General features: G+C 42.1%; 2 protein-coding genes and 1 non-coding gene across 3 annotated transcripts; 1 reads left to right on the forward strand and 2 right to left on the reverse strand.

The window, feature by feature from the left end:
• Nucleotides 1-208: 208 nt before the first annotated feature.
• Nucleotides 209-314, reverse strand: LOC138886578 (small nucleolar RNA R71). Its single transcript, XR_011405628.1, has one exon. It is a non-coding gene; the product is annotated as a small nucleolar RNA R71 (small nucleolar RNA).
• A 10,057-nt stretch (nt 315-10,371) lies between these two features.
• Nucleotides 10,372-11,694, reverse strand: LOC138885926 (uncharacterized). The gene is made up of 3 exons (XM_070166930.1): nt 11,116-11,694; nt 10,647-10,789; nt 10,372-10,429 (listed from the first exon to the last, which is right to left on the reverse strand). The coding sequence occupies exons 1-3, from the start codon at nt 11,692-11,694 to the stop codon at nt 10,372-10,374; spliced, it is 780 nt and encodes a 259-aa protein (XP_070023031.1).
• A 3,239-nt stretch (nt 11,695-14,933) lies between these two features.
• Nucleotides 14,934-16,070, forward strand: LOC138885927 (uncharacterized). The gene has a single exon (XM_070166931.1). It carries the CDS (start codon nt 14,934-14,936, stop codon nt 16,068-16,070), a length of 1,137 nt encoding a protein of 378 aa, XP_070023032.1.
• Nucleotides 16,071-16,281: the final 211 nt, after the last annotated feature.

Raw genomic sequence — 16,281 nt, forward strand, 5'->3', positions numbered from 1 at the left:
CAACATCTAAAGAATTTCATGTCAATCTGTTCCATGCAGCGGCAACACAATATGACACCAGAAGCAATACGTTTGTTGTTGTTTCCATTCTCAGCGACAAGAGCAGCTCAGACTTGGCTTAATTCACTCCCCATAAACTCCATTACTACTTGGGAGGAATTAGTCAAGCAATATTTGAACAAATTTCATCCACCCAACAAGTCTGCTCAGAAAATTGATGAGATATTGAGTTTCAGACAGAAACCAACTAAGACGCTACAAGAAACATGGGAAAGATTCAAGGGTCTGCTGGTTACGTGTCCACATCATGGTATTTCAGAGCATATGTTGGGGCAGAGATTTTACATGGGTTTAGTAGATAGTTTGAAAGCCAATGTTAATGCTTCAGCAAGAGGAGCATTTTTGAGCAAAACATTTAGAGAGAGAAAGACCCTACTTGACAAGATGTCACAAAACTCAGGATGGACAACAAGAAACGCTCCAATCACTCTTGTGGTTCACTCAGTGGCTATAGATTCGGCTAACTCCATAGCTGAAAATATGGCCATTCTACTGACACAAATGAGCATACTCACCAAAAAGGTTGATGAATCGGGCTAGAAGCAGCAGATACACATAGTTGATGCAACTAATGGAGGTTTATGTACATCATGCATTAATCAACCATATATCTACTCGTGGAGTGCTGAAGGTGATAACCAACAATATTAGAAAAATATGAATTATGTGGCCAACTACGGGGGAACGAGACCAGGTGGTCAGAATTGGGGTCAACAGAATCAATAATATAGACCAGCTCAGTAGTAGTACAACAACAATAACCATGGGGCTATGTGACCACATGAGCAAATGGTGCCTTACCAAAGGCAAAAAAGGTACAACCAACAAAATCAGCAGCATGTATATCAACAACCACCACAACAGATTATGAGACATGATGATGTGTTTTCTAAACTTGAGGGAATGATGCAACAAATGATTGGATCCACTAGAAAACTAACTGATAGAGTAGACTCACATGAGTCAGCAATAAGGAATATTAAAATCCAATTAGGACAGATTTCCATGGCCCTAAATAATCGTCCTGATGGGACGTTACCTGCAGACACCCAAATCAATCCAAAAGAGCAGGGTCCGAAGCAGCTGATGGCAGTGAGTCTCCAAAATGGTAGAGACTTAGATCTGGAGCAAGAAATTGCTTGTGAAAGCAGACCGATAGAGACACTGGTGCCAGTACCCATTGAGCTAGAAGATTTAGCAAGTTTAATGACGATACAACATGCACAAGAGAACACCAACAAAGAATAAGAGGTTGTGAAAGAGAATGAGGTTGCACCGGAGCAGATGATAGGGGCCAACCCTGCACTACTACAGAGTAGTGAGAGTGGTCGAAATAGCTTTTACCCGAGAAGGTCGGGATCGATTTCCACAGGGAGCTAGAAATATGAATTGAGTTTCTATCTAAATTGGAGATGCGTAATTGCTCTTAATTGCACTTTTAATCATAGTTGGTTTTGATTACTTCTAAATTTATACTAATAAGATGCTAAATTAAGCTAAGAGTAAGATATTTGAAGGGTTGTCTAAATAGTTAAAAGACACTAGGGAAGTGACTTTCTCCTAGGTGGATACTTGACGGATTCTTGAGTCTAAGGCTAGGTTGTCATGTTGGGGATTACGATATAACCAATGCACTGAACTTCTCACTCTATACCTCTCGATAGTTTGAGTGATTTTGCTCTAATTGACTTTCTCAAGACCAATTGGGTATGATAATTTGTGCAAGCAATTTAGGTTCAAGTTGGGTATTACTATCTCTAGGTTTAACTCTTTAATTAGGGCTATTAATCTCTTGGATATGCCCCAATTCCTTGTTGGACTAATTTTCCTAGATTCAAGTTCTCTTTCTCAAGAAGAACCCAAGTCAAATAGGCACAAATTAGTGTTTACAACCACTAATTCAACATTGAAACCATAAATTAATCCAAATATCAAACACCCATAGACATTCAAGCCTTAAAACACAAGACCCATCAAATACCCACACCAGGGTTGAGCCACAACCCTAGCTAATGAGTCTAGCTACTCATGATAATATAAGAAAATAAAGAAATAAATGAAGAAAAACCCATAATATTTAATTACAAGCTAAAACTTGAAGATTCAATGATAAAACTATTGTAAAATTACTCAACATGGGTAAGAAACACTATTCACGAGTATAGCCCAACGTTAAAATACTACTGATGACCTAAAAATGAAAAAACAAAATTATTTATACTAGGCCAAATTTTCTGGACAAAAATACTCCTGCGGGGGTAGTTCGGATCACACAAAATCGAGTACGGCCGCAATGAGGCTTCTTGGTTTAAAAGTCTGCTCTCTGAACTTGGCCACCGCGGGCCACACAAAATGCACCGCGGCCGCGGTGGCTTCTGTTTCAGTCCGCACAAAAAGGACCGCGGACCGCACTAGCAATGATTCCCAAAATTGGCAACTCTCTGAACTCCAGCTTTGCGGACAGCACAATATCGAGTGTGGCCGCGGTGAGTCCATTGCTGTCCGCATGAAATTCTTTGCAGCCGCATTGCTTGAATGTCTGAAATGAGCACCTCTCTGAACTTCCTCACTACGGACCGCACAGAATGGAGTACGGCCGCAGTAGTCCTGTTGCACTGTGCTTGGACTTGTTCTTGGTACTTATGCATGTTTCACTCCTTTTTGATATGGTTTTGACGAATTGTCACCTTGTTGACCAAATCCTACAAACTAGTACATCATGTAAGCCTTTGGGACTATTTTGTACACATTTTAATCAAAACTCAAGTAAGAATAAGTGTAAAATGCATCATAATCCCTAGTTATCAACTCCCCCAAACTTAAGCTTTTGTTTGTCCTCAAGCAAACAAAATAAGACCCACCCCTTAAGAGTAAATCCAAGAAAATTCAGCTAACCTAAAATGACCTCATCTAACCTCAATTGGGACTAAAAATTGCCCTAAATTCAAATGAATCATTAACAACATTCGACCTTTTAAGCACCATGGATTTAGTGCGACACAAGAGCATCAAGAGTTGACTACACATCAAAGAAACTCTTTCTACTACCTTGGTCATTGTGGAACCCAAACTCACACATCCTCAACTCTCCCTAAGCAAACCTCACCTTTAGGATTGTAGCACTCAGAATTAGGTTAATGGAAATACACTCATCTCTCTCAAAGAAAAGTCACAAGTCCAGCTCTAAGTACCATATGCTTGCCCCTTAAGTAAGTCACCACTAATGTAAGCTTCATTCAATTCAAGATCATATAGGGCTTTTGTGGAGATATAGTGAAGGCTATTGGTTCAGGGTAGGAAATGTTTGATCTAAGTAGGTTCCATATTCCCTTTAGCACTTCTTTTGCTTCATTTTGGCACATATTCTCTTGACTTTTTAAGTCCTTTAACTTCTTTCTAAAGGGTTAGAGAGACACACTGTCACTCTTTCTTGTTCATTTCAAACTTTTTTTCCTTTCTCAACTTTCCACACCTTTCATCTTTTTACTTTTATTAAATATCTTCATTCTTTTCTACATTGATCATTCTCTTTATTTTTTTGATTTTCTTTCTTTTTCATTACCTTTCCTTTTCTTCATTTTGTACCTTTTACCACTTTGTTGCATTCCTCGTCTCACCCCCCAAACTTATGCTTCTTCCATGTGCTAAGAAAAGATCGGGTGCCAAGAGAGGGTATTTTAGAATGGGTAAAGGCTTGTATCGTGGTTCTTGAAAGAAAAAGGTCTATGACTCAAAAGGGTTGACTAGGGATATTATTATTGGTAGGCTATGGAAGTGTTCAAGATAACATTTGGATCAAGAGGAGCCTATAATCACATCTCAAGTCAAATTACACTTAGGATTTTGCCTAGACAAACATTCAGGGCAAGTTCTAGACTAATGGCTCGGGACTTGGAATTGCAATTCAAATTCTCACCACACGAGCTATAGGATTGCTAAAGAAATAGAGTCGGGGGTCCACAACAACCTTAGCTAAGATTTGTGCAACACAATGGTCCCGAAAAACCACTTGATGATTATCGGCCAACACAAGAGTCTCAAGGTCACAACTTTCACCATCCTATACACAACAATTTGTTTTTGACCATAGGATCAAAGTCAAATGTGTTAGGCCCAAGTGAAGCTTTGTTTGAGGTACCCTTGCCAACTAGATACTAAAAAGCAAAATAAAAAAATAGACTCAAACCCTTAAGAAGGTTGTCATGCCATCTATCATCGAGAAGAGACACCCGGTTCACACAAATTCCACCTTTGGAAAGAATCGTGACATTAAGAAAACCAAAGGCTTATTGCACGCAAAAACTCAAAACAAGAAGCTACGAAAATGAAATAAGAAGCTATGAAAGGAAAAATGCAGAAAGTAGAATGAATATATACAAGAGGGGAATTAGTCAAATATATAATAGAGAGAATGAATATATACATAAGAACGTAACTTTATATACAGACCCAAAAGTAAAAAGTACGAAAAGTGCAATAAAATGATAAAGTTATATACATACCAAAGTTAAAAAGAAAACATAAAGAAAAAAAATATTGTCATATATACAGTCATCCAAATAGGGCTATCCCCTCAAATGAAAGCTAGCATTGTCCTCAATGCTAACTAACTAAAATAAGCACAAAATAAGGACGAGTGGAAAAAGAAACTCCCTATCGGCCCTCCGTCTGCATAGGGTCATGAGTCTGGGTCCCTAGGTCCTCGGTCTGCTTGGGAACCTGTGACTGGCTCCCTGTACTTTTGTATCCACTGGGACCTGTGCCTGCATTGAGTCCTGGGCCTGTACTAGAATTTGGGGCTGGCTAGAGGATCCTCCCTGTGGGTCCTCTAACTCTATGACAGCATCGTCAGTATGGGGAATCACCCTCTTCCTCTTGGGTGGCCTCTCTGACTCCTGCTCTGGCTGTGGCTGGGCTACTGGAGCCGGGTCATGCAATAACAGATCCAGAGGTAGGTGATCCACCTTCAACCTCTCTACCTCCATCTTTATCTATTTCACTGACTCTTTTGAAGCCCAAGTCTTTCTCATTTTCTTCGCCTCCCTAGCAAACTCCTTCAATGCCTTTCCATGAGAGTCAACAACATTTATGAGCTTCTTCTAGTTGTCCAGAAGCTCCTTCAAAGTGTCCTCCACTGACTGTGGGACCTATGGCAGAGGAGGTGCTGACTGGGCTGCCACCAAAGTAGATAGTACAAACAGCTTAGAAGTGGCTGTCTGTATCCAGTTGTTGATACTGGCGAGGGTCTGGCTCAGGCTGTAGGCAGTCAGTGGATATACAGTAGATGTGGGGATCTCTAGAGCTGTGGAAGTGGATGGTCCTGGGGCCATGTCTGCTGTGGTGGAAGAAGGATGAGTAGGAGCCACTACTACTACTGGCTCTTTAGACTGGCCAGTTGAAGTAATGGCTTTTCCCTTGGGGTCCTTGGGGTGGTCGGGTCCCTTGGTGTTGTACCAGGAGAATGGTTCCTTTGCCTTCACTTTCACATTGAATCTCCACTTCTCCAAATCTAAGTCCTCAAAGTACATGGTCAGGAAGTTGGGGAAGGTGTATGATCTGTCACCTTCGTTCACCACCCGTGTAATTACCTGGGACATCACATTCCTGATGTTAATCGAGTACCTCGCCATGATCGATGCCACCAATATAGCCCGGTGGATAGGAAGTGAGTTATCGTGAGTGGTGGGATCTAGCTTGCTACGCACAAATGTTTCCCACCCTTTAGCTTCAAAGTTCAGTGTCCTCCTCAGAATCTTCACTCCTGTAGTCAACCAATTTGGGGTGGTACCTGGGATTTCCAATCACTCTGCCAACCAAGGACGAGCAGCCTCGCCTAATGCCACCTTTTCTAAGTACAGTGCCTCATCCTCCTCCGAAAATCCTAGGTAGTCATTTATAGTTTTGCTATCAAATTTCACCTTCAAGTTCCGCACTTTGGTTACTGTGGTGCCCTTTTTGATGCGGGCAACATTCGTATAAAACTCCTTCATCAAATTCTCATTGGCATCCTCCACATGGACTATGAAATAATCCCATCTCTCTCTTTCTCTGAACTGCCTCAACACATTAGGGTTGTAAGGCATGAGGTCCTGGGTGATGAATTTTCGCTCAGGTATTAGTTTCCTCTCGGGCCACTACTCTCTGAATTTGTAGTAGGCCACTTCACTCACGAACCTATCCTTCCAGGACTCCAGGTTTCTGGTTCTCTCTACCCTCCTACTTGGGGCTCACCCCCTCTGACTTCTTCTCCTTCTTCTTCTTCTATGGGCCCCTCCCCGGATAGTGAAGCTGTAACCGAGGTGGAGTATTCATTTCCACTGCCTGTAGCTGAGCCCTCAGACGACTCAGAAGATATGCGCACTGATGCTTGGGTAGTGGGAGAGACCAGATGTGTATCCCTCAACCTGTTCCTCTCCGGACAGTCAGGAACATACTCTGGCACGGAGTCTGACGATGCCTCCCGGGAAGGCTCATATGCACTCCCAGATTAGTCAATGGCTCTATCAGCAGCCTTTATGAGCCTCCGGGTGTTTTTGATGGTTTGCCGGGCTTGCGGGGTCAATATTATCATGCCCCATCCCCTACCCCGGGAGGACTCTCCTTTCCCTAATTGTTTATCACCTTTGCATCGTAATTTCACCATGATCTGCAAAGAAAATACAGTTGAACTTTGTTAGTATCCGCAGAGTCAGTGAAACATTTTAGAAAAATTACAGACATTTAGAAGTTGCAGACCGTGAACCGTACGAAATGAAGTGTGGCCGCAAAGAAGCTACCGCGGACTGCACAAAATGCACTGCGGTCCGCATTGAGGTGGGGTTCAGACTACCCACTCTCTGAATCTATGCACCGCAGACCGCAAAAAATGCATTGAGGCACCGTGGACCATACAAAATCCATTGCGGTCGCGGTCCTCACTTGTCAGCATTCAGAACATTTACCACCATGGTCGGTGCAAAATAGCACTTCGGACCGCACAAAATCCACCGCAGATTGCGGTGAGTACCCAATAGCAATACCAGCCTAGGGTTCAAGTTTTTCACATTTTTAGTCCAAATGTTTACCTATTATTAATTCCCTAGGTGTTGAATCAGTGTTTTCACTAATTAGTCCTAATTAAAACAAGAATAAACTAACCTATGCTACACAATTGACAGAAAAACGGGAAGAAACAGAAGAACACTAAGAAAAATAAAAATTAAAAGAAAATGACAAAATTAAACGATTAAGGGGGAGTTAAAGTTACCAGAAGTGAGATGCAAGCTTGATTAACGAGACTTAGCAGCTGAATTTGTGCAATTAGAGTGGTGAAAAATAATTTTTTTAAGCTCTGAGAATAAAAAGTCGAAAAGTTCAAACTGAGGGCCTCAGGTCCTATTTATAGAAAAAGGACCTGGGGCCCATCTCACTTACCCACCGCGGACTGCACAAAATGGCACTGCGATCCACGGTACTCAAAAACATGAAGCACTAGGGAGATGACCACTGCGGACCACAAGAAATGCAATGCGGCCGCAGTGGTCTACCTCAGACAGCACAAAATGCATTGCGACCGTGATGGAAAACTTCAGAGACTCCTCACTTTCGATCAATCAACTCTGCGGTCTGCATTGGATTTTTGCCCCCGCACTAAGGCCTTTGCGGCCGCACAAAATGAAGTGCGGTCTACATTGCAAACTTCAGAGAGTGATCATTTTTCCAAACTTGGTCCTGCACTGCATCAAAACAATCTTACAACATCTCACAACCAGTCAGTCCAAAAAATAAATCCTACATTATAAAGAGAATCAAAGAAAAACAAAAAGAAAGACACATGGGTTGCCTTCCAAGAGGCGCTTGATTTAATATCGCGACATGATGCAGGTTACCATCAAATTACTTCAGATGGAGTAATGCCACCACGTGGCTGTCATCAATCTTGCCCAGGTAGTGCTTGACCCTGTGGCCATTAACTCTGAAAACCTCCCCATTTTTGTTCGTCAAGTCAAGTGCACCAAATAAAGACACAAACACCACTTCAAAAGGTCCGCTCCATTTCGACTTAAGCTTTCCCGGAAACTGATGTAACCGAGAATTGAACAAGAGAACCAAATCACCCACTTTGAACTCCTTGCCACGAGCATATTTATCATGAAGGTACTTCATCTTGTCCTTGTACAAGGACGGACTGGAGTAGGCATGAAATCGAAATTCATCAAGTTCATTAAACTGCTCCACACGAAGATTTGTTGCCACATCCCATTCATGATTCGGATTCCTCAAAGCCCACATGGCCTTTTGCTCTAACTCAATCGGTAGATTACAAACTTTCCCAAACACTAACCGGTAGGAGACATACCAATCAGAGTCTTGTAAGCAGTCCTATAAGCCCAAAGAGCATCATCTAACTTCTTTGACCAATTGGTCCTATTTGCATTGACCGTCTTTGACAATATACTCTTGATTTCCCTATTTGAGACTTCAACTTGGCCACTCACTTGAGGATGATAAAGAGTAGAAACTTTATGATTGACACCATACTTTGCAAGCAAAGTGTCAAAAGCTCTATTACAAAAATGAGATCACCCATCACTTATGATTGCACGGGGAGTGCCAAACCTTGTAAAAATGCTCTTCTTGAGAAACGCAATAACACTCCGGGACTCATTGTTGTGTAAAGACACGGCTAAGATACTCAATTGCTCCTCCTCCGGGACACACCTTTGGATCACACCATCCATGCAAATCTTGAACAAGTATGGCTCATCCCAATAGAAATCCAAACTATCCCATTTGAGCTTCTTCCTTTGGTTAGAAGAGAGCTCTCACGGGATTATACCAGTCACAAGGAAATTAGCAACGTCTGCAAACCATGGCATACCATTCATCGACACCTAAAGGAGTTGTTCGTTGGGAAATGAATCATTGATCTCTAGGCCATCACGAGGCCTCCCCTTCTCCTCCAATCTGGACAAGTGGTCCGCCACTTGGTTTTCACTACCCTTACGGTCCACAATCTCCAAATCAAACTCTTGAAGTAACAAAACCCATCACATCAGTCTAGCGTTGGAATCCTTTTTCATCATCAAGTACCGGAGTGCAACATGATCGGTATGGACTATGACCTTGGCACCCATAAGATATGGTCGAAATTTCTCCATCGCGAACATAATAGCCAAAAGCTCTTTCTCAGTCACCGTGTTGTTCACTTGAGCATCATTCATTGTCTTGCTTGCATAGTACACCAGATGAAACATTTTGTTCACTCTTTGACCTAAAACCGCCCCAACCGCAACATCGATCGCATCACACATGAGCTCAAAAGGCAAGCTCTAATTAGTTGCGGTAATAATAGGAGTGGAGGTCAACTTGTGCTTGAGAAGTTCAAAAGCTTGCATACATCTCTCATCGAACACAAACTTGACATCTTTTTCCAATAACTTGCATAAGGGATTCACTACCTTTGAAAAGTCTTTGATAAATCTCCGGTAGGACCCCGCATGCCCAAGAAAACTTCTGACTCCCTTTACAGAGGTAGGGGAAGGGAGCCTTGAAATCACATCAATTTTTGCTTTGTCCACCTCTATACCATGCTTTGAAGTTTTTTGCCCAAGAACTATGCCCTCTTCCACCATGAAGTGGCATTTCTCCCAATTAAGAACAAGATTGGTTTCTTCACAATGCGCTAACACTCTATAAAGATTTTTCAAACATTCCTCAAATAAATCACCTACAACACTAAAGTCATCCATGAACACCTCCAAAATATCTTCCATCATATCGGTAAAAATGACCATCATACACCTATGAAATGTAGCCGGTACATTACACAACCAAAAAGGCATCTGAGAAAAGGCAAAAGTGCCATATGGACAAGTGAATGTGGTCTTTTCCTGATCTTCTGGAGCAATCAAGATTTGGTTGTAAATAGAATACCCATCCAAGAAATAGTAGAAGGCATGCCCAGCAAATCGATCTAACATCTGATCAAGAAAAGACAATGGAAAGTGATCCGTCAGGATCACTTTATTCAACTTGCGGTAGTCCATGCATACCCTCCACCCGATGACGGTCCTGGTAGGAATCAACTCATTTTGCAAATTTGCAACCACGGTCATGCCACCCTTCTTCGGTACACATTACACCGGCGAAGTCCAAGAGCTATCAGAGATGGGGTACGCAACCCATGCATCCAACCATTTGATTACTTCCTTTTTCATAACTTCTTGCATTGCCTCGTTCAACCTCCTTTTATGTTCCAAGGAGGGCTTTGCATCATCTTCCCGAATAATCTTATGCATACAGAATGCGAGGCTTATCCCCGAATATCAGCTAAGGTCCATCCAATTTCCTTTTTCCACTTTTAAAGCACTGCCAATGTGGCATCAACCTACATGTTAGTAAGACAAGAAGAAAGAATAACTGGCAAAGTTGAACTAGGGCATAAGAACTCATACCTGAGGTGTGGAGGCAATGACTTCAACTCCAACACCGGAGGTTCCTCAATTGAAGGTTTTGTTGGTGGAGTCTTCCTATTTTCAAGATCCAAAGATAGTTTCCTAGGCTCATAAGAGTAAGAGCCCATCCTATGTAACACATTCACACACTCCACTCGGCCTTCATCATCATTTACATCAAGATTCAACAAGACTGCCTCTAGTGGGTCCTCCACGTTGATCATTGCACTGGTATCATCAACTCTCACCACCGTGACAAGGTCCACAAAAGAGCACACCTTAGAACTGTCAGGCTACTTCATTGACATGCACACATGAAATACCACTTTCTCATCACCCACCCGGAAGGTGAGTTCCCTGCTTCCACATCAACTAAGGCCTTCCCAGTAGCAAGGAAAGGTCTTCCCAATATGATTGGAACTTTATAATCTACCTCACAATACAAGATCACAAAATCAGCTGGCAAGATAAATTTGTCCACCCGGATAAGGACATCATCAATAATACCCAATGGCCTCTTCATAGTTCTATCCGCCATTTACAATCTCATGGAAGTCGACCTCGGTTGCCTAGTACCCAAAGTCTTGAAAACTGAGTAGGGCATCAAGTTGATACTTGCCCCCAAATCACATAGAGCCTTAGCAAAGTCTGCACTCCTAATGGTGCAAGGGATGGTAAAAGCATCGGGATCTTCAAGCTTCGGGGCCATTGAGTGCACTATTGCACTAACTTGGTGGGTCATCTTGATAGTTTCACAATCCATGCATCTTTTCTTTGTCATCAAGTCCTTCATGAATTTAGCATAGCCCATCATTTGTTCAAGATCCTCCACCAAAGACACATTAATGGATAATCTCTTTATCATATCAATGAACTTTTTAAACTGATTCTCATTTTTCTGCTTTGCGAGCCTTTGAGGATAAGGTGGAGGTGGCCTTGGCAAAGGAGCCTTGGCTTTAGGTACAACCATTTTTGGCATGTCTATTACGTGTTCCCTAGATGGGTTCACGTCATTCTGAGTCTCCACCTTGGCATCTTGAATATTGATCCTCACTTTTTCATTCACGTTCTCATCAACCACATTTTCGACCACAAAAGGAATTTCATCTTCTTGCAACTCAACTTCATCACTCAAAATTGCTTTTTGCTTGGAGGCATTCACATCACCGCCTCTTCCACTTCTCGTAGTCACTGCCATCACATGATTGTTCCCACCCTTAGGGTTAACTACAATATCACTTGGTAGTGCCCCCTTAGGGCAAGTATTCAAGGATTGTGAGATTTGGCCTAATTGAACCTCCAAGTTTCTGATTGAAGTATTATGGGAAGGCAACTAAGCATCAGAGTCTGCATTCTTTTTCATCATCTGTTCAAACATCATTTCAATTCTCCCCATTTAGTTGTTGGAAGAACTAGGACCTTGGGATGGAAATGGGGGTGAATTTTTCGGTTGTTGGTACATTGGGGGACTTTGAAAGCCTTGCCCCCGATTTCCTTGATTGCCATTGTTCTAACCTTCCTGATTGTTGTTACCACCCCAGTTATTGTTGTTGCCATTCCAATTATCCTGATTGACCCAATTAGAATTTTGGTTGTTGTTCCCCCAATTATCATTGCCTTGTTATTGTTGTTTGCCCCAATTGCCTTGTGGTCTCCATTGTTGTTGGTTAGAAGAATTGCCCCTTTGGCCTTGATAATTGTTCACGTATTGCACTTCTTCATTCTGCCTATCATAACCATCATCTTGGAATCCACCATAATCATTATCAAATTGATCCGAATTCCCTTGGTTCTGTTGACCTCTTTGTCTTCTTTTGTTCACTAGCATGTTGACACCCTCCATAGCATTTACTTGGCACGGATTTTGAACTTGTTGCAACTGTGCCTTTTCTAAATGGTTCATTGTAGTTGTCAGTTCTGCTATAGCCCGCCCATGGTCATGTAGATCTTTGTGCAAGTGAGTGACCTTGGGGTCACCCTGTGGCACATTGGCTCTATACACCGGTTTGTTGTGTCAATCCCCCGGTAGAAAGTCTGTTGGATCATCGCCTCAGTCATATCATTGTTGGGACATTCCTTTACCATAGTTCTATATCGCTCCCAAATCTCATGTAATGGTTCGGTGGGCTCCTGCTTGAAGGCTAAGATCTCATCTCTCAATGTTGCCATATGCCCCGGTGAGAAAAACTTTGCAATGAACTTATCCGCCAACTCATCCCAAGTAGTGATGGAATGGTTGGGAAGTTGCTCAAGCCAATCCAATGCCTTCCCTCTAAGTGAGAAAGGGAATAGTCTCAACCGAAGTGCATCCTCAAACACATTAGTTTGCTTGCTCCCCCAGTAGGTATCTACGAAACCCTTGAGATATTTGTAAGCATTTTGATTGGCAGCGCCCGTGAAATACCCACACTACTCTAGCAATGTCAGCATCACATTGATAATTTGAAAATTGCCCGCCCGGATCTGGGTTGGGACAACTGCACTTCCATATCCTTGGTTGGGAAGCACTCGGAAGCCACTCTTGGAGGTGGCGGGGGAGGGTCTGGAATATTATCATTGGCCTGGCGGCCTCTCCTTTGTCCTTGAGGTACAATAGGAACCTCATCATCAACATTGTCATCTACCTCCTCCCCCGGTGGAAGATCTCCAAGAGGTGGGTGGTTTGCTGCCATTTTGTACCTAAAGATGTGACATACAAAAATTAGTAACACAGAAGGAAAGAAGAACAATACACAAAACTATTTAGATAGATAGCTAAACCATTAGCTCCCCGACAACGGTGCCAAAAAGTGATCGGGGCCAACCCTGCACTACTACAGAGTAGCGAGAGTGGTCGAGTAGCTTTTACTCGAGAAGGTCGGGATCGATTTCCATAGTGAGATAGAAATGAGAATTGAGTTTCTATATAAATTGGAGATGCGTAATTATTCTTAATTGCACTTCTAATCATAGTTGGTTTTGATATTACTTCTAAATTTATACTAATAAGATGCTAAATTAAGCTAAGTTAAGCTAAGAGTAAGATATTTGAAGGGTTGTTTAAATAGTTAAAAGACACTAGGGAAGTGACTTTCTCCTAGGTGGATACTTGACGGATTCTCGAGTCTAAGGCTAGGTTGTCATGTTGGGGATTACAATATAACAAATGCACTGAACTTCTCACTCTATACCTCTCGGTAGTTTGAGTGATTTTGCCCTGATTGACTTTCTCAAGACCAATTGGGTATGATAATTTATGCAAGCAATTTAGGTTCAAGTCAGGTATTACTATCTCTAGGTTTAACCCTTTAATTGGGGCTATCAATCTCTAGAATATGCCCCAATTCCTTGTTGGACTAATATTCCTAGACTCAAGTTCTCTGTCTCAAGAAGAATCCAAGTCAAATAGGCACAAATTAGTGTTTGCAACCACTAATTCAACATTGAAACCATAAATTAGTCCAAATATCAAACACCCATAGACATTCAAGCCTTAAAACACAAGACCCATCAAATACCCACACTAGGGTTGAGCCACAACCCTAGCTTATAAGTCTAACTACTCATGATAATAGAAGAAAACAAAGAAATAAATGAAGAAAAACCCATAATATTTAATTACAAGCTAAAACTTGAAGATTCAATGATAAAACTATTGTAAAATACTCAAAATGGGTAAGAAACACTGTTCACGAGCGCAACCCAACGTTAAAATACAACTGATGACCTAAAAATGGGAAAAGAAACTATTTATACTAGGCCAAATTTTCTGGACAAAAATACCCCGGCGGGGTTAGTGCGGACAAAACAAAATCGAGTGCGGCCGCAATGAGGCTTCTTGGTTTAAAAGTCTGCTCTCTGAACTTGGCCACCGCGGACCGCACTGGAAATGATTCCCAAAATTGGCAACTCTCAGAAATCCAGCTTTGCGGACCGCACAATATCGAGTGCGACCGTGGTGAGTCCATTGTGATCCGCACAAAATGCTTTTCGACCGCATTGCTTGAATGTCTGAAATGAGCACCTCTCTGAACTTCCTCACTACGGACCGCACAGAATGGAGTGCGGACGCAGTGGTCCTGTTGCACTGTGCTTGGACTTGTTCTTGGTACTTGTGCATGTTTCACTCCTTTTTGAGATGGTTTTGATGAATTGTCACCTTGTTGACCAAACCCTGCAAACAAGTACATCATGTAAGCCTTTGGGACTATTTTGTACACATTTTTAATCAAAAGTCAAGTAAAAAGGAGTGTAAAATACATTATAATCCCTAGTTATCAGCAGACAATAGAAGCAGAGTCTGAACAAGAGAAAAATCAACTCACAGGGAATAAGCGACCTCCAGCACCATTCCCACAGAGATTGGCCAAGTATCAGAAAAATGAGCAGTACAAGAAATTCTTGGAGATGTTGAAGCAAATTTAGGTAAACATTCCACTGATTGATGCATTAAAGGAGATGCCTGGTTATGCGAAGATGATGAAGGACTTGATGCCCCGTAAGTTTGAGTTTCAAGACTTAGCCACGGTTACACTGACTCAGACCTGCAGTGCGGTTGTAACGAGACCCATAACTGAGAAGCTGTCTGACCTAGAGAGTTTCACAATTCCTTGCACAATAGGCAACTTTGCATTTACTAAGGCACTGTGTGATCTGGGAGCAAGAATAAACCTTTTGCCCTTGGCTATCTACAGAAGGCTAGGCATTGGAAGAGCTAAACTTACGTCTATGTTATTACAGCTGGCTGATACAACAGTGGAAAGACCCTTTGGGATTCTAGATGATGTATTGGTACAAGTTGGGAAGTTTGTGTTCCCAGCAGATTTTGTCATCCTTGACTATCGGGTTGACGAGGAAATTCCCCTAATTTTGGGAAGGCCATTCTTGGCCACTAGGAGAGACTTAATTGATTGTGAAATTGGAGAGCTCAATATGAGATTAAACGATGAAGAGATAGCATTCAATGTGCAGAAATCTATGCGGATACCAAGTGAATTTGCTAATTTCTCTCTAATAGATGCGGTGGATGTAGTCTTGGAGGAGGAAGATGAGGCGTTGAACTTTAAAGACCCTCTACTAGCTTGTCTCATGAACTTAGATGAAGCTAATGGTGAAGACTTGGCAGAGTGGGTACTTGCTCTTGAAGGACAAGGTTTTTGGAGAAGGGAACTTGAGTTTGAGCCTTTGCACTTAGAGGAAAGAAAAACTCCTCCAACTAAGCTGTCAATAGAAGAGCCACCAAAGTTGGAACTGAATCCACTGCCATCCCATCTCAAGTATGCATTCTTAGGACCTGACTCAACTTTATCTGTTATTATCTTAGCTAGTTTGTTAGATGTGCAGGCAGAACAACTTTTGCAGGTACTGGCTGAGTGCAAGACTGCAATTGGGTGGACCATTGCAGACATTAAAGGGATCATCCCGGCTTTTTGTATGTATAAAATTCTGCTTGAAGAAGGGCACAAACCTTCCAGAAAACATCAAAGAAAGTCGAACCCCAACATGAAAGAAGTGGTGAAGAAGAAAGTAATTACATGGTTAGATGCGGGAATCATATTCCCTATCTCTGACAGCAACTGGGTTAGCCCAATGTAGTGTGTACCAAAAAAGGAAGGTATGACGGTAGTGAAAAATGAGAAGAACGAGTTGATCTCTACATGAACAGTCATAGGTTGGTGAATCTGTATGGATTACAGGAAGTTGAACTTGGCTACCAGGAAGGACCATTTACCACTTTCATTCATTGATCAGATGCTAGATAGATTGGCAGAGAGGTCTCACTTTTTCTTACCGGATGGGTACTCGG

The sequence above is a fragment of the Nicotiana sylvestris genome, chromosome 2 (assembly GCF_000393655.2).
Source record: "Nicotiana sylvestris chromosome 2, ASM39365v2, whole genome shotgun sequence".
Classification (NCBI taxonomy): domain Eukaryota; kingdom Viridiplantae; phylum Streptophyta; class Magnoliopsida; order Solanales; family Solanaceae; genus Nicotiana; species Nicotiana sylvestris.